The sequence below is a fragment of the Manis javanica genome, chromosome 17 (assembly GCF_040802235.1).
Source record: "Manis javanica isolate MJ-LG chromosome 17, MJ_LKY, whole genome shotgun sequence".
NCBI lineage: Eukaryota > Metazoa > Chordata > Mammalia > Pholidota > Manidae > Manis > Manis javanica.
In genome coordinates, this window is record NC_133172.1 from 49,419,377 (window position 1) to 49,439,193 (window position 19,817).

Here is a 19,817-nt window from a genome sequence, read left to right on the forward strand (position 1 = left end):
AATTATAGTGTAATACAGTGTTGGGAAGTGGGAAATGAAATTCTTATTTTGCAAACCTTGGCATAGAAAGTAAATGTGTGTGTTTAAATTCGTGTTGTTGTATGTGTCTCACTATATATTCTGATTTTCTTGTAATGAGTATTACTACAAATATTGAATAGGAGTTTTCCTTTATGCATCACTTAAGAATATTTTCATTAAGTATAATTTCTTTGGCATCCTTCTTTGTAATTTACACCTGAAATAAAAAGAGCAGAAGAGACTTGTTCTATTCAGTTGAACTTCCTGTTGGATTGTTATTGGTGTTGTGACCTTGCTTACCCGTAGGACAGTTACAGAGCTTCTGATATTTAATTGCAGCTTTGTTTTGTTAAGTTGTTCATCCTTTGTAAATCTTATTTTTCCCTCCCTTTTAATTTACCTCAGAAATTAGTATAGCCATACTTCAGCTTAGCAAGCACGTTCTTTTAAGAAGAAAGTACTAAAATAGGTTTCTGATCTCAAAAGACCTCAATTGGGTTTCTCTATTTTTCATTAATATGAAGTTTTTTACATACTGCTATTTCTTTGGGCTATTTCTAGGTAATTTTGAGTTATAAATAGGCTGCTTTTAAAAGATTGTAGATTCATGTCCATTCTATTGTGTTCAGACAGGGACAGAATAAATTATCTGATGGTTTATTGAAGTCTAAAACCTTTCTAATTGGGGTGCTCCAATTCTGAGTTTAGTATATAATTCTCAGGAAGTCCCAATTTGAGTATGATTAGGATGGAGTTCCAGTTTTAACGGGGCATACTGCAGCTCTTCTTTTACACAGTCTAATACTTTGAGTATGGCCACAGCCACTCTGAAGGCCTGAACCAGGACGTACTAGGTAATTCAGATCATACTGCTTTATCAGGTAGTGGGAAATGGTTGCCAAACTTATTTACTTGAGCCTTCCTTCATTAGATTGTTCATTCATTTTTTCCTTTCATAATACTTCATTAAAGTATTGTTAAAATACAAATATATACAGCTGAGGATGGAAAATATAAAAAGTAGAAAACATGAACTTGTGAAATTTTTCATTTGTAATTATGATTATCATTTGTTAGTTATCACTATTAGTGATAATACGTATATGTCCACATTGCACAAAAGTTTACCTCCTTAGGAGGCTGTGTCTGGGATGGATAAGATAACCCTAAGAAGAAGCAGCATTCAGTGGAAGACATGTATAGCTAATAATAAAAGTTGTGAGATTGTAAACTCTGACTATATGCCAGGGATTTTGTTAACCACTTTATAAGTGTTGTATCATTTAACCCTCACCAAAACCTTAAGGATTCCATTCTACCATTGATGAGACTTGGAGAGATTAAATAACTTAGTCAGGGTCATACAGCTAGTAAGTAGTAAGATGAGAATTCAAAGCCTCTGCTTTTAGCCACTATGCTATATTGCTCACAATCACTTAAAATGGCAGTGCTGAAACCAAGTTTGAACAATTGATTTCATCCTAGCCATATCCTCGGGATCGTTAGGATCATGGTTACATGATGAAATTCTTTTAGAGAACTTTTTCCTGTACCTAGGAGATTCCTATTATGCACTTTAGACTTTTTATGAATTTAGGAAGTAGATCTCAATTTATATTCCGGGATTCCACTTGAATACCTATATTGTCCCTTCTGTTTCCTTTTGTAGATGTTGGTTATGAGGTCGAGGAAATAAAATATTTTTTTATCCCTTTAGTTGACTTTCTGGCACTTACCTTGCTCTCTGCCTAGAGAAACTAGATTAGATAAACACGGTCAGTACTTTCTTTTAAAGAAAGAGGCACCTCTGCAATAACAGCTTGTGTGCCTCTTTTAGGAGGGAATATGCTAGAATAATAATTAATTTGCAAATAAATTTACATGATAGTTTTCATATTTGTTTCATATTAATGTTACTATTTTCATAGAATTTCATACTATTTTCCTAAAACATTGTGTAACTAGCTTAAAGTATTTCTAATAATCTCTGAATATCAATTAGATCTAATCATTTAAGCAAGAGTCTAAGCTTCTTGATCTGCATACTCCTAGTGGGTTAATGATTTGATTTTTTAAAAATCTGTTATTCTATGTAATGAATGTCATTATTCTGTGTTCAAAATATAATTTTACTTGATCTTCATGAGTTTTCATTAAATACATTACCCAGAGGTCTGTAGGTTGGTTAGACAATCTTGCTTTACTGTTTAACTGGCAACAAAATGAACTATTTAAAGTTTTTTATTACTTTTTAATTATTTTTGCTGAAATTTTAGACTAGAGGAACAGGAAAACACATTAACTTAATATCACTTTTAATGCCTTATCTCTGTGCTGTGCTCTGTGTTTATAAGTACTTCTATGTATGTTGAGGTCTTAGAAACATTAATAAATAATGTTCCCCTTGGAATTGGAGTCAGACACATAGGAATTAGAGAAATTGAGATGGAAATACCAACCTTACTCCTGATACAACTGTTAGAGAAAGGACCTGGTATCTTCAGTCCAGAGTAGGATAAATTTATCCATCCAAAGAGAGCAGCCCTCCACAGTTGCAGACCCCTTACCAACTGGCATCAAAGTCTAAAATGTATGCTGTATGCAGGAGGCAGATTCAGATGAGGGATGGAGGGAAGAAGACCGAGGTAGTCATGCCCATGCTGTGCTTCCAGCTCTGCAGTAGTCCAGGCACTTCTTCTCTCTAGTGTGTTACTCTGATGGAGTTTCCCACTAATAATTACACTACATTATCTCATTTGATCCTGATAGCAACTCTGTGATGTTAATAGAATTGAAATGATTAGTTTCACATTTCATATAACAGGAAAGGGAAGAAATCTTCAAATTCAAGGTAGGACTTGGCAAATGAAAGAGATACTGATTCTATTTGTCCATTGTTTTGAGGTAGTATCTACGAAGAATGTATTAAGGATTTTATTTTGATCAACTCTAATATAATAGTAGATGTACTTCTTAAATTGAATAGCATGTAATTTATTAGTAGGATATTAGCATATAGGCATTTAACTGATTATTTTAAATTTATATACAGTCAGGTTCATGCTTTCTGTCCCATAGAAGACAGTTTCTTTTTTCTTTTATAATAGTGTACTGAGATAGAATTCACGTACCATACAGTACAGCCTTTTTAAATGTACAATTGAGTGGTTTTTGTTATATTCACAGAGCTGTATGATCATCACCATTATCTAATTTTAGGACATTTTTATCACCACCTCAAAAAGGAACTCTGTGCCTGTTAGCAGTCGGTCTCCATCCCCCTGTCATCCCAGCCCCTGGTAACCACTATTCTACTTTTTGTCTTTGTGGATTTGCCTGTTCTTGACATTTCACATAAAGGGAATTATACAATATAGGGCCTCTTTGTCTGGTTTCTCTCACTTAGCATAATGTTTTCAAGGTCCATTGATAACTGTGATATATATCAGTACTTCATTCTTTTTTATGGCTGAGTGATATTCCATTATTTGGATATACATGCTACATTTTATTTATCCATTTATCCATTGGTGGACATATGGGTTTCCACCTTTTGACTATGAATAATACTACTATGACTGTATGTGTGCAAGATTTGTGTAGACATATGTTTCAGTTCTCTTGGGTATACACCTTAGAGAGGAATTGCTGGATCGTATGGTAGACAGTTCCTTACTTAATGTTTCTTTGAAATCTATCCTATGAGTCATAAAAGACAGTTTTTTAAAAACTTCTGTATATTTCTACTCCCTGTTTTAACATCATTTTTTCTGAAAATATTGAAGGGACTAAGTGTTTCAATTTGATCACCATTTTGGCTCTGTTATGCAATCATTTTATTTGACCCATTTTTAAAAACAAAACAGTATACTCTAAACATTTTCATATTCATAGAATCAGTCACAGATTTTGACAGACAATGAAATTGTTGAGATGAGCTTTTTTTTTTAACAGTTGTGCTTATCTAGATAACAGCTCAGTTCATATAAGCAGTACTGTATTCTAACAAAACAGTGCCTCATTGCTATTTAGTCAGCCATTTTTTCAATATAAATGCAGTTATGCAGCTTTGGTGGTATAGTGGTGAGCATAGCTGCCTTCCAATATAAATGCAGTGCTTCTTAATCTTGGCTGTCTGTTAGAATATTCTGTGGTGCATTAAAAAAAAAGACATGCTACTTAATCAAAATCTCTAAAGTGTTCTTAGGAATATTTTGAGAAAGCTTCATAATTAATGAAATGGATATTACCATGTGTTCAGCTCTGGAAACAAAGACATGGTAGCTTAAGAAACCTATAGTCTAGCAGGTTAGGGAGGAAAAAACAGAGAAGTAGACTACCTATTATAAAATTATATAAAGTCTATTTTAGATGTTTGAATAGGGTTAGATGGAACATAGAAATCCAGACTGCTTAGAGATGGTAAAGCTTGTGCTGTGTCTTCAAGGACAAATAGAAGGAAACGAGGCCAAATGTGGTTCAGATGAAGGTCATTCTAGGCAGAGGGAGCAGTGTATAAATATACTCCTTGAAAGGTTGTGCTTTTTTTTTTAATGGTATCGTTAATATACAATCACATGAGCAACACTGTGGTTACTAGATTCCCCCCCCTTAAGTTGTGCTTCTTTTAAGGGAATGAAAAAGTTTGATGTGATTGGAACAAAAAGATAGCTATAAAAAAGTGGTAAGATTTGAGGCTAGTAGAGCTAGGCAAGATCTCATTCCTAAAGAGATATGTGTTGAGCTAAAGAATTTGAATTTTATCCTGGCCACTTTAAGGAGCTTGAGGCTGGAACTCAGGCTTTGGAGTGGTGGGTATGAGGGGAGAGGAAAAGTAATCATATAAATAGCACACAGTGAAAAAAAGGACCCAAATTTCTTTTTATTTAAAAAATTAAAAGTAAGAATGTTTGAAAAAAAAAAAGTAAGAATGTTTGTTCCATTGTGGGGTTCTGGTTTCTGTTTATTTCCATGAGTGTGGCCTTTTTGGCAGGTTTGAGTAGTTGAAGTAGAATGAGAGGTGAAAAGGAAATAGGTTAGTAAAAAGGGTTAGAATTGAAATGGGAGGTAGAAGGAAACAGGAAGATGAGAGGGAGGTAGGAAAGGAAGAGGGGCCAAAAGGTGATAGAGGTGGAAGGGAGGAGAGGAAACACACTTCATCATCCATCTAGAGACAGTGGAAAGAAGGCCTGCTGCCAGAATTCATATTGTGCCTTGTGACATTTTTAAAAAGTCCTGCTTCTACTTGTTTTAACAATGGCCACTGGATCCATTGTCTGTCCTTTTTTTTTTTAAGGAGATGGAGGAATCATCCCCTTTTACATTCTTGTCATCTTTAGATTTCTCCAGACAGTACAGGATGTTTTTGTTTTGGTGTATTATTTATATTTGATTATACTAATCCTATATTAAGAATATCAGTTTTCCTACTTTTTTAGTATCTACCCTCATAGTAATTTTTTTAGTATGGCAAAATTAATCATAGCTTTCTTCAATATAATATATATTAGATTTTATTTTATTATACTAAGTCTGACTGAATTTAACAAGTTTCTACTCCCCTTATTTCTGTCTATTCCACAACTGTAGGAAAAGGATAATACCATTGTGTAAATTTTCCTTCTCCTCACAGACGTTATTAAAAAGCTTTACTAATTCTTTTGACAGGCTGAAATATTATTTCCTTTATTGTTTTTCAGTGTTCAGATATTGTTGCATTTTTTTTTCAGCTTTGTTTTTGAGGCTGTTATTTGAAAAGCATCTCAAAGCAAGTTTTCTTTACAGTACCAGAAAGGTGACTGCTTTTCTTGTGTTACAATTTTTAAGCAGTGTGATCATTGTCAAGAGTAAGCTTGCTAATTACTTAAAGATAAATATAAAGCAGTTAATGCTTAAATAATCCTGACTTTAGTGCTATTTAGTATGGTGTCTGTCCTATTAGGTGACCTAATAGGTTTCCATTAAACTTTTTAATGGAAAAGACCTTTTAAGGCCAAAAATTAAAAGTTAAATTATCTTGAACAATAATAGACTAGTTCTTTGTGTAGTGTAAATTCAAATATATAGAAGATACACATTATAACTCCAGAGGGGCCTCATTTGGCTGTTTTATGTCTTTAATACAGGGAAGGAAAAAATGAGGTAGGAAAAAAAAGTTTTGATAGTCATCACTGAAGTGGAATTTCCACATGGTATTTGAAAGTGGAGGGAAAGGTTATAGACTTTCCATTCCTTTTGTTAATACAGTATTTTTACACCTCATTGTTTTCTAATCAAAGTAACGTATACCATATTTTTCTTGACTATCCTTAGAAAACAAGTATCTGGTTCCAATGTTAATCCAAAAGTTATAAATTAGTTCAGGTAATTCTTCATTTTAAAAGGTATGTAATTGCCAATATATGATCAATAACTGCTTCCATTCTGTTCATACATTAACCCTGTGGGTTCTAGACAGTGTATATGTGTATACATTCACAGTATGTTTTAAACTCTTTAGATTGCTGAAAATGTCATTTTCCATTTAAATATTTAATAAGGATAGGATACTTGTTTGTATCACTATGCATCACTTATTGAGTATCACTAAAAGTTGCCACAGTAACAACCAACTGGGAAAAAAAAACTCAGTCGCTCACAAGAACAAAGTTTTACTTCTCCCTCAGTTTATGATAGTGTTAGCTGGGGGTTGAAAGCAGGTCCATTCCCTTCACTCTGGGATCAGGCTGCAGAAGCTACCCTCATCTGGGATATTGATTGCCATTTTTGTAGTGGAGGAAAAACATGGTGGAACCATGTGAGGCTTTTTATTAAAGCTTTTGTTTGGAACTGTACATTACTTCAGTTCACATTTCATTATCCAAACAAACCACATGGACAGTCTTGATGTGAGTAGAAGCAAAAACTACAGCCTTTCCACAAGGAAGGGTCTAAGGAAACAAGGACAGTGGCTTTTTTGACAATTACAGATTCCCATATATTTACATTTTTGTAAAGATAAAATTAACTGTTAAATATATAAGTATCTAAGAAAAAAAAGCTTTTCCTGAAGTTTACTGGAATATCTCATTAATTTAGAAGTTGATGAATTGTATAAGCCATATGTAAGGTTACCTTTGAAGTACATATTTTCGTAGGGCGTACTAAAATAACAAATACTGTAATCTATGTCAAAGTTCTTAACCGTAAGGGGAACAGACTTTTGAGTCCTGAAAAGGTATTTATTTGCATACACCAGTATTCCAGAGAAGATTCTGGTAGAAAACTAGTTCGTAGGTGTCAATAAGGAAGAATGTTTCTAGAGTTAAATATGTGGGGGAAATTGTTTACTATGCCTGTTTCTTGGATATTTACAGTGTACATCATAATATGAAATAGCTTGGAAAAATCCGTTTCTTCTTTTAGCTTTGCTTAACCCAGTACTTCCCAGATTTACTTGACTTTGAAACCTGTTTTGCTAAGCAATACCTATTAAATTTTCTTAAGGAAATCCTGGCTTGAGGAGATTGGTAGGCTGGTTATAGTTTATTCATTAGACCTGCCTCCTCAGTACTTGTCAACCTCTTTAGTAGTGGTTAGGCTTTGTAGTAGATAAACAAGTGCATTTTATTTTTTAACCTCAGGGTATCCCTGCTTGAAAGAATTATTTTGAATTGATTCAGTTTGTTTACTGGTATTCTTTTGGTATGGGGTCTAGATCCTTAAAGAAGCCCCTGGTACCACTCAGAGGCACATACACATTGCCTCAGAATTCTTGTAATGGAGAAACAGAGCTGACATTTTAATCCCTGTTTAAGATTGTGGGACAAGCTTGTTTTTAAATTGAATTTTTTTTAAATATTGAGACAAACATAACCAAGTTGATGTTTTAAAATGTTCATAGTATTTATGTAATGAGAAAACAGAGATGATATAAACAAATTAAAACCTCAGACATTAAGCCATCCCTATAAAATCTTAAAAGTTATTAAAAATCAATATGGACTTTACTGTTTTTTCTCTTTGCTAATGTAAAAGTTACATTGCAGAATACAGGAAATCAAATTCAGGGTTCAACAAATTTTATAGAATTGGATGGTTGAGAGTTGATTTTAGATAAGAAATAAGTGTTTGTAGTTCTTTTTATGGGATGGCTTTTTTTCTTTTTATTTGGATGGTTCTTTTTATTCCCACAGCTCAGCCTGCAGGAGTGCCAGAGATCTTAAAGAAAAGCTTACATAGCTGCTCAGTGAAAGGAGAGGAAGAAGTATTTTTGATTGGCAAGAACTTTCTGAAAGGCACGAAAGTTATTTTCCAAGAAAATGTTTCTGGTAAGCATAAAACAGTAGTACAGAGATTGTTGTATGTTTAATTTTGTTATAAAAAATAGTTATATCTATATAGTAAAAAAAAATGTTTCAAAATTTTACTAAGTCACTGTTTTTATTTCAATCAGATGAAAACTCATGGAAGTCAGAAGCTGAAATAGACATGGAATTATTTCACCAGGTATAATTTAAGCCTGTTCATAGTTTGTTTACTCTCTGAGAAACTTGGTTTTTGTTCAAAAATTTTCCTGAATTAACAGATTAAATTAAATTCTTTATACAGGATTGTTGTAAATCATTTAAAGTTTCTTCAGTTTTTTTGACTGAAATATAATTATTCCACTGATACTAGAAATGACAGTTCTCCATTTAAAAAAGTTAAGAGTGTTAGCAAATTGCCATTATTAGTAAATGAAACATTTACTTGCTCTGAAGATTTGTATTATCTTAACCTACTATTTAGTTAAATCGCAGGGAAACTTAGTTGCTAAGTGCCTGCTATATGCCTGTTTTTTGTTAGTTACTTTTGTGCATTCAGATGCATTATTTGTTACACTTATGTTAAAGAGTCTGTATTTGTAGGAACTCAGTATGTATTGTTTTTCAAATAACAAAAAGAGCTTGAAAACAAGGTAAAAAACTGACAAAAATTAATATGTAGAGCAAATAAAACCAAACTTATAGAAGTTGAGACTAGCAGAAGAAGACAAACTTACTAGCAAATCAGATAGAGGGAATATGCAGAAGGCATGTACATATTAATGTATAGATGTAAATTATGGAAAGAGAGCAGAGAAACAAGAGCAAACTAATGTGGAAAATACCCAAAACCTAAAAATTTAGTAAAAGATGCTGCTGGGAATAGAAAAGAGCCCTTGAAAGCAAGCAGAGAGAGGAAAGAGGCAAAAACTGAAGTCTGTAGCCAGTTGATCAAAAAAGTTTATAATTCCTTTATGGTTTTTTAATGAATTTTTTGTTCCCTGGTGTTTAAAAAAAAAATCTAATAAAAATTTCCAATTTTCTATGTTCAAAATATTGCCACATTCAGAGCTAAGGGGGCACAGTGCTCATTAATACTGTCCTCACTCTTGACATCAGCCACAAGTTAGTTCAGGGGTATCCCAGCCACTCTCATTTTTAAATAGTTGACTTCACATTCAGGGGTTCCCACTCCACACTGAGATTTGCTAGAACAACTCACAGGAATCAGGAAAACACTCTACTTAACGATTTCATTTTTATTACAGCTAAAGGACACAAATCAGAACCAACCAAAGGGAACAATGATAGAGCAAGGTCTGGAAGGGTCCCAAAGGTGAAGCTTCTGTCACCCTTTGGCTGCCTTATCCCCTGAGCACATTGATGTGCGGCAATACACAGAGTATTCTCAGTTAGAAAGCTTACTCAGGCTGTTGGTGTCCCGAGTTTTTATTCAGTCTCCATTTCCACTAGGGGTGGTCAGAACTGATATGACATGTTCCAGGGACCCCTTCATAAATCACAATTTTAGACTGTCCAGTAGCCAAAGCCCCCAAAGAAAGGAAGATTCTCCTGTCAGTATTCAGGGGCTTAGAAATCACCTTCCAGTAGCCAAGGGCAAAGACAAGACCTCACTTTGGATAAAATTAGTGTTTCACTGCATAGTATCATGTAAAGCTTCCTATAAACCTAGATAAATGCTATGTAGTAGAAAGTTTTCCTCTAGCCTTATGCTACTACATGCTGTCAAAAACATATAGTGGGACTCAAAAATATCTTTGTTGCATACACCATTGAACATCCTCTACTACACTAGTCTTAACTGAGATTCTAGTACCTGCTTTGTCACTATCAACCTGTGGTAACCTAAGACAAATCACTTGTGCCCCAGTTTCTAACCTACAAAAGCTCCTCTGTTATATTATTTGAAGCTCCTTCTAACCTCTTACACTTTATATATGGTGATCAGGACATTCCCACTTCCCATGAACCAACAACAGTGGCTTTCTCTGGACAACTCCTAGAGGTTAGGGGCAATGTATTGTGACTCTTCTGTATTTCTTGTAATATTAAGCACTCAGTAGATACTCATGAAAAATTTGTTCATTTTATTCACTTTGGAAAAAAAGAGGACCCTAGGGTCTGATCCCTTGCTCTTAGAGCACTACAAACCCTAATTTCAGCCAGGTTCTTACATTCCTATAGTTTTGGTCCTGACTAAAGCTTAATTTATCTGCATAATACTTTTTATATGCCATGAGCCTATTTTGTTTTTTGTTGAGTTAGTTAGGTTAATGTAAACTCTCTTGCTAGTAATATTCTATGACAATTACTATTCCTTACCTTATCCTATATGCAGTTTTATAGATAAAAAAACTAGTTTTGGAAACTTAGGGACTTGCCTTGTAACTTACATAAAATATTAGTAAATAGCCAAAACAAATGATAGTCTTAACTTGATATTTCATATAGAACTTAGTATTAAGAAGTCTTTAATCCTCTTCTTTCTCCTCACTTTCCCTCTCTCCTTCTTCCTCTCTCCTTCTTTCTTTAACCTTTGAGGCATGGGGTAGTTACATTTTTAAAACTTTTTTTTCAGGGCAATTATGCCAACTAAAATAGATTAAAGAAGAATCATAAAAATAAGACATGGTAGAATGAAAAGGAATTATGGCCTTATTTGGTGGCTATATCTAGAGGTCCTAGTGTTTTTGCAAGCAAATATGTAAGCAAACTATATCATAATATGATCTTTAATTAATTCTGTGGTTCTGCTGTTCATTTTTTAATTTTTGTGTATTTCAGAGAGCTTTCTGACTCTCCCCCACTCCCCCACCCAGCCAAGGGGCTTTCTGGGAAGTATTTTGGAGTAGAATCAGAGCTGAGATACAAAGAATTGATGCTAGAGGTTACATTAAGAACACACAGAAAAATTAAACAAACATTTAGAGGGCATGGGGCTAAGAAAATACATTAAAGGAGAAGAAACTTTGAGTGTGGTCAATAAAGAAATACCAGGCCTACACAGAAAAGTTGAAATGGCCTCTACAATATTAAAAAATGACTGGAAGATATTACAGTAGAAAAGGCTAAAGATAACTTTATAAATTATAATTATGAATAATTTTGAATTATTCATTTGCAGCCCCAAAATCAACTCATCAAGTATTAAACCTTCGACTATGTAAAAATTGAGATTAACATAGTCTGGGAAAACAGCTCTTTGTTTAATACTGGGTTCTTCCTTTAATCATGGCCAACTGTGTCTCATGCTCATGTATACCACATAGTCATTATATCTACTCCCATTTTAGCAACTTTAGATGAGTTCTGTAGGAACTTAATTGCCTATTAAATATGTAATAAAAAATAAAGATCTTTCTATATATCTTTAAGATGAGTTGTGGTTTTGAAAGAAAGCAAGAGTTTCAAAGCTTGAAATGTGGAAGTGATTTAAAAATGGAACAAACAAGCTAAAAACATGCATGTTAGAAAGTAGGAAGAGGTATACAATTTGATTTAAGAAAGTTGTGTGTGTGTGTGTGTGTGTGTGTGTATATATATCCTCACCTGTAAAGTGTTATGTGGCAATGATAAATTTTCTCTTTGGAGAGTGAAAAATACCTACCTAATACCATTGCTTATAATTTCTGAAAAAGATTATCTGCAGGGGGAAAAAATAGTTACTTTAAATCCAAACAGATTTTTCTAAGAAGTTAAAATTCAAGTATTCTTCTCTTTGTATCCCAGAGAACACTGTACTTGCTCCAAAGGCGTCCCAACCCTTTGATAAGATTTGAACAGTAGTTACTCTTAATTTTTTTGAGTAGTATTTAAAAACAACTTTTGTTGCTATTTGCAATTTACTATTTAATTCAAATCACTTGCAGAATTTCTAGATTCAAATTAAGGAAGTATGAAGAATTAGTATCAAAATTGGTTCATTTGGTTTTTAAAAGGTTTTTAACTCAGTTTGCTTAAATATGCCCTCCAACCCCAGTAGAGAGTACAGGTTTTCTAATAAAATGTGCATCTGACTTTTAAATATTGATTCTGTCACTGATTACCAAGAAACAAGTTTTTATTAGAAGAATAATTTCAGTTACAGATTTTGCCACATAATTTTAAAACTGGGAGTATACTTCACAAATCCATCCTGTAGGTAGGATTGCTTTGTGACATACTTACAGTGTTTAAGCAAAAGAGTAAAAATGAGGGTAGACAAGATTTAGAAACTGTTTCTTAGAATTTCAATTAGTTCAGGCACCTTTTTTGATGACTTCATGTGCAATTCAGTATTTACTTTTCAGATTTTTGCCCTCCAATACCTGTGGATGACATACAGGTATACCTCTTTTTATTGCACTCCACTTTATTGGGCTTCGCTTCTTGTGTTTTTTACAAATTGAAGGTTTGTGACTGCCCTGCATTGAGCAATGAATGCTATTGGTGCCATTTTTCCAACAGCATTTGCTCTTTTCTGTCTGTGCTGTATTTTAGTAATTCTCTCATCATCTAAAATTTTTTTACTATTACTATATTTGTTATAGCAATCTGTGATCAGTGATCTTTGATGTTTATATTGTTATTATTTTGGGGCTCCGCAAACCATGCCCATATAAGAAAATGAACTTAATCAGTAAATTTTACATCTGTTCTGACTGTTCCACAAACTGGCTATTCCCCCAACTCTCTCCCTCTCATTGGGCCTCCCAACAGTATTGAAATTAAGCCAGATAATAACCCTACAGTGGCTGCTAAGTGTCCAAGTAAAAAGTAAAAAGAAGAGTCATATGTCTCTCACTTTAAATCAAAACTTTAAAATGATTAAGCTTAGTGAGGAAGGCATGTCAAAGCGAGATAGCCCAAAAGCTAGGCCTCTTGTGCCAAACAATTAACCACATTGTGAATGCAAAGAAAAAGTTCTTGAAGGAAACTAGAAGTACTACTCCACGGAACACATGACAAATAAGAAAGCAAAATAACCTCATTGCAGACATGGAGAAAGTTTGAGTGGTCCTGAGGGGAGATCAACTGAGCCACAACACTCCTTAAGCCAAAGCCTGATCCAGAGCAAGGGCCTTAACTCTGTTCAATTCTATGAAGGCTGAGACAGGCGGGGAAGCTGCAGAAGAAAAGTTGGAAGCTAGCAGAGGTTGGTTCATGAGCTTTAAGAGGCTGTCTCTGTAACAGAAAAGTGCGAGATGAGGCAGCAGGAGCTGATGTAGAAGCTACAGCAAGTTATGCAGAAGGTCTAACTAAGGTCATTAATGAAGGTGGCTACACTAAACAAGAAATTTTCAACATAGATGAAACAGCCTTCTATTGGAAGAAGATGCCAGTAGGGAGAAGTCAATGCAGGGCTTCAAAGCTTCAAAGAGCAGGCTTGACTCTCTTGTTAGGGGCTAATGCAGCTGGTGACTTTAAGTTGAAGCCAATGCTCATTTACCATCTGAATATCCTAGGACCCTTAGGATTGTGCTACATCTATTCTGCCTGTGCTCTAGAAATGGAACAACCAAGCCAAGATGACAGCATGTCTGTTTACAACACAGCTTACTGAATATTTTAAGCCCACTGATGAGACCTACTGCTCCAGGGGGGGAAGAAAAAAAAGCTTCCTTTCAACGTATTACTACTGCTTATTGACTATACACCTCGTCACCCAAGGTCTCTGATGAAGTTGTGCAATGAGATTAATGTTCTCATGCCTGCTAACACAATGTCTGTACTGCAGCACATGGAGCAAGGAATAATTTTGTCTTTCAAGTCTTATTATTTAAGAAATACATTATTATGTAAGGCTTAATCTGCCTTAGATGGTGATTCCCTCTGATGGATCTGGACAAAGTAAATTGAAAACCTTCTGGAAAAGATTTGCCAATCTGGATGCCATTAAGAACATTCATGACTCATGGGAAGAGGTCAAAATGTCATCATTAACAAGAGTTTGGAAGAAGTTGATCCCAGCCCTCATGGATGATTTTGAGGGGTTCAAGACATCAGTGGAGGAAACAACTGTAGATGTGGTGGAAATAGCAACAGAACTAGAATTTCTATAGAAGTGGAGCCTGTGACTGAATTGCTGCAATCTCATGATAAAACTAACAGAGGATGAGTTGTTTCTTAAAGATGAGCAGAGAAAGTTTCTTGAGATGGAATCTACTCCTGGAGAAGATGCTGTGAAGACTGTTGAAATGACAATGAAGGATTTAGAATATGACATAAACTTAGTTGATAAAGCAATGACCAGATTTGAGAGGACTGACTCAATATTGGGAGATGTTTTACTCTGAGTAAAATGCTATCATCACGTGCTACAGAGAAACTGTTCATAAAAGGAAGAGTCTGCTGATGTGGCAAACTTCATTGTCTTACTTTAAAAAATTACTACAGCCACCCCATCCTTCAGCCACCACCATGCTGATCAGTCATCAACCATCAACATGGAGCGACCATCAACATCCCAGCAAAAAAATTATGACTTCCTGAAAGCTCAGATGATGAATAGCATTTTTTTTAGCAATAAAGTATTTTTAAATTGAGGTCTGTACATTGTTTTTTAGACATGATGCTATTGTAGACCTTATAGACTACAGTATAGATAGTGTAAATTTTATGTGCACTGGGAAACCAAAAAATTAATTTGACTCACTTTCTTGTGATATTTGCTTCATTGGGGTCTGTCTGTACAAGAGTCAAAGCAGTATTTTTGTAATAGGTAAAAACTGTCAATAACTTAGTCATTTAACAGCAGAATAGATTGATTGTAGAACATTCATATGACAGAATAATGCAGCAGTATAAAAGAGAAAACTGCTAACAAGCAACAACACTGATAAACTGAAGAGATAAAATGCTGATTGGAAGAAGATAGTGCTGTGATCTGGAACCAAACGTGCAGTTATTTGGATATACGGCTTTTTCCACCTGGCTTGAAAACATGATTTTTTCAAATAGAAGAGTCATTCTGCTAATGCCATAAATCAAAAGCTGTTTATTTATAATGTGACTATAGCAGAGAGTGTTTTAACATAGCTTAGAAACTAATAAAGTGCTCAAAACTTGAAACCTTGGCCTTGGCTTCCTTTGTCACATGTTTTGTTCAGCTGAGTCAACCAACTGTAGTCTAATTAAATTAAAAAATTTCATCAGACTCACTCTCAGCTGTCAGCATTGACCTCCTGCATATCACATCCCCAGTACAGAAAGCAAAATCACTACCCCTCTAATTCCATTACTATAATGTACTAGGGAAGAAGAGAGTAAGTCAGTGTGGTTCATGATATCTTCCAAGAAGTAGTCTCTTTGAGTAAGTACTAATGAAGCATTTTGAACTCTTTTTCTTGCATAGATGCTTCTGCTACTCTTCTAAAAAAAAATGTATTGGGTTTTGAACAAATTGAACCCTGTTTGACTTTAATTGAGAATTAAAGTGCTTAGGAAGCAGTGAACTGTGCTGTGATGTACATCTCACAATTAGGATTTTACAAAATATATGGTAACTGACATTTTTTGCTTCAAAGTATATTCATTTTATTTTACAAATAGTGTATTTTTGTAAGATGCTTAGCAGTGGATACATAGTGGAGAACAAAACATCCTAGGTTCTCATGGAGTTTATCTTGTGTTTGAAGAGAGACAAAAAACACAATCACTAATTTCAGGTGGTGATAAGGGCTGTTTTAGAGATAAACAGGATCATGTAATCAGGGGATGGGGTGCTCCTTTACATAGGATGGACAGAGAAGCCTTCTCTGAGGAAGTAACATTTGAATAAGACCTGAAAATGGGTAAGGAACTAGCCATTTGAAGAGGTAAAGGAATATGTTCCAGTGGGAGAGGACAGTAAATTTTAAAGACTCTTGACGTAAAAATGGATTTAATGTTTTAAAACTGGGCTGAGAAGGTCAGTGTGGCTATGCTTAATGTGCAAGCTGTGGAAGAATGGGGTGAGAGAAAGTTGACAGGGCAGGGACCCTGTAAGCTATTGTAAAACATTTGGATTTCACCTTAAAAGCAATTGTAAGATTAATTGTGAACCTCAGCTTTAAAATACGTATTTTTTAATAAGACTTTACTTCAGATTTTTAATTTAAATATTGGTGCTTTTCTGACTTTTGTAATTTTCTTTAAATTAGAATCATCTTATTGTGAAAGTTCCCCCATATCATGACCAGCATATAACTTTGCCCGTATCGGTGGGAATATATGTAGTGACCAACGCTGGAAGATCTCATGATGTTCAGCCATTCACTTACACTCCAGACCCAGGTATGTTAAAAAAAAATTCTGAACTACTAATTTCTAGTTCTTTGGAAGGATACGAAGACCAGCCAACCAATAAATAAATAAGTTGTGCACTAAGATGAATTGCTACTGGTATTTTTGGAGGATGGCATTATTCCCTAAGAAGATGGCTGTCAAATACTGCTTTTACGCTTATTATCAAGGGAATCATTTCTACCTTATGTACTAGTAGTAAAAAAAGCTAGGAATAAAAATGTTCTGAAGTCAGATTCTCCGGAGTTATACAGGTTACTCTTCAGTAAGAACCACCATTCATTGAGTACCTCTGATCTGTAGAAAGGTCAAAGCAACAACTTTGCGAAACTGCTAATAGTTTGGCCATCTTATAGGATGCATTTTGGCAGAGGTGAGAGATAAGCTTGGTGTGATAGGTGATAAAAATCACAAAGAGTTACATGCCTGTAACATTTCTAATTTTGTTTAATAAAAAATACCAGGAATGGTGGTTAATAAATTTTTAAATATAATTTTAAACATTTAAGTAAAATAGATGCTTTAGAAACCAAAGTAGTAAGAGCAGTTGAAATGTTAAAAGTTCAGAGATATCTGAGTAAGAAGTATCTTAAGAGTTTTTTGCCTCCATTCATTTAGTTACCTGAAGAAGACAAACCTTTTCTGGACAGAAGTAGGGAGAACATTTTGGGAAGGGAAGCTGTTCACATGTCCCATTGACCTAAGGCTTGGTTTCTGCTATGTTTAACATTGGTTCAGTTCATTCCAGTCTCAGGTATACTTCAGAATTAGCAGTTCTTCAGTGTCTATAAGTTTATTAATATGTTTTCTCCAAATAGTTCAGGATTCAGTGAATACAATGTCAGGAAAAGAAAGCCCTGGCAACAAAAAGTGATATAAACAGCAGCTAGGACAAAATTATAATTAAGCTTGATCATTACTTTCTGTCACTCATTGTATCTATTCCCTTTTTAAGATCATGTCTGAATTTCACACCGTGAGTTATTTTCCACCAGTGTGCTACAAAAGTATGCCATAGTATATAGCACTAATGAAATACTCTAAGAATTTGTCTCAGAATAAAAGATCACAAATAGAATTTCAGATTTAAAAAAAAAAGACAAAGTTAAGAAATAATTTACTGGTTTCAACAAAAATAGAAAAGATTGGTTGATATTCAAACCAAGTATTTGATTGTTTTCTTTCAAGGAGGACCTCAAAATTCCAAGAAAGTTTAATTTAAAACTAATGGTAGTTAAGACACTTTAGTAACTGCTAATTACCAAATATTGATATTTAATTTTTGTGTAAGGAAGAACTCACTTGTGTGGGGAGAAAGATGGCATAATTAGCATGTGAGAATTGTTTTCCTTATGAGCTTATATATCATTTCTGTTGAAAGGGAAGAAGGAAATGTATGTATGTGTGTGTCGGGGAATAGCCTTAAGATTCTTGCTATCCTGAAAATACTGAGATATTGCTATTTTTATTAATTAATTATAAAGAACTTTAGGACTTTGAAGAATGTAACATCAGCACTAAGAATCTTAATTTCTTAGTGATAAATGCTGATTTTTAGAAATTTCCCTTTGATAAATTGCCAAATAAAACAGCATTTAAGTCCTCTGCTTTAAAGGCCATTCTAATTAGCTATATTTAAGCAATCATTAACATATTCTTATGCTTTTAAGTTTTTCCCTCATTTTGTATATCAAGTAGAGGCACACTCTCAGAAACTCATAGTGAACAGATAGGGAAACTTTGTAATAAGATCTAATGGTTCAGTTTCTGCCTTTATGATGTCTTCCCATAATTTCACTTTTTTGTATTTTACAAAATGTGATCATCTTTTCAGATGTGCAGGAGAGAGAATATGATTTCAGAAAAGCTTGATTATAGAAAATTTGTACTATCATCATGATCAACTAGTTGCTGTTTGTGATTCCTCTGGCGACTATGGTTAAACATTTGAATGTTCCTTCAATGGTGCATAATTAACACCAAAAGAGATAGATAATTGTGAATAAAGAAGCAAAATGGACATATCTCCTAAGAATGAGTTAAGTAATTTGGCAGGCAGAACAGAAGGTCTGAAAATGATATATAGGGAATCGAAAGAAGACATCCCCAGACAATTTTAAAGCACAATGTTAATTCTTACAATTATAGATTTAACAGCTAAACTAGGCCCATCCTAATATTCAAGAGTCAGAGTAGAAATGGCAACTGTTATCCATTTGTCTAAATATTTAAAAGTTACAAATATTAAATAAAATATATCCTGCTGTCCTAATTTTACCAAATATCCTCCTAACAATATGGAAAGCCAGATTTGGAGTTAGAATTTCCAGAATACTTGAAGTTCCAAGCTGGACTATGACAATATGAGGAAAGGATTCCGGGCCTGCCACCCTTCTTTTTCCACTCCAAGCTCCATGCTATACCCTGGAGGGCATTGATGCACCAGCCAGTGCTTCCAAGCTCTGTCCATCCTATAGGCCTCAGATGGTACACATAGTCTAGAGTAATTGTGCAGATTTGGGGATCTTGGGTAGTTGGTACATGGTCTGAAAGTAGGATTGGGGCAAGGGCTCAAGTGAACATAAACTGGTTCCACACTGTGCCAGACACAAGCCGCTCTAAAGCCCTCTGGGTCTGTACTGCCAAAAATTCATCGCAGGTGCATGCTCTCAGGCACTTAGACACTTTGCAGAGTCATAAAACCTGTGTTTTATCTGCGTTAGTCACTGAGGATTTGCTTAACTGTTGATGTACCTTTAATTTTTTTACTTCATTTTATTAAGACACAGAAATCACATTAGGTATTTTTTTTTGGTATCATTAATATAAAAATCACATGAGCCACACTGTGGTTACTAGATTCCCCCCATTATCAATTACCCACCACTTACCCCATTATCGTTACTGTCCATCTGCATAGTAAGATGCTAGAGTCACTACTTGTCTTCTCTGTGCTGTACTGCCTTCTCTGTGCCCGTGCCCCCACCCCCCCACATTATGTGTGCTAATTGTAATGCCCCTTATTCCCCTTCTCCCTCCCTTCCCACTCACCCTCCTGAGTCCCTTTCCCTTTGGTAACTGTTAGCCCATTCTTGGATTCCATGAGTCACTGCTGTTTTGTTCCTTCAGTTTTTTCTTTGTTCTTATGCTCCACAGATGAGTGAAATAATTTGGTACTTGTCTTTCTCTGCCTAGCTTATTTCAGTGAGCATAATACCCTCTAGCTCC

General features: G+C 34.6%; 1 protein-coding gene across 8 annotated transcripts in view; it reads left to right on the forward strand.

Annotated features, from left to right (window-relative positions):
* Positions 1 to 19,817, forward strand: part of NFAT5 (nuclear factor of activated T cells 5) — a 140,676-nt gene that overhangs the window by 98,963 nt on the left and 21,896 nt on the right. For all 8 annotated transcript variants that reach the window (XM_073226337.1, XM_037025418.2, XM_073226338.1 and 5 more), the window contains 3 exons: positions 8,196 to 8,330; positions 8,456 to 8,508; positions 16,448 to 16,580. In XM_073226337.1, coding sequence (XP_073082438.1) covers positions 8,196 to 8,330; positions 8,456 to 8,508; positions 16,448 to 16,580 — 321 coding nt within the window. The remainder of the gene's footprint in view (positions 1 to 8,195; positions 8,331 to 8,455; positions 8,509 to 16,447; positions 16,581 to 19,817) is intronic.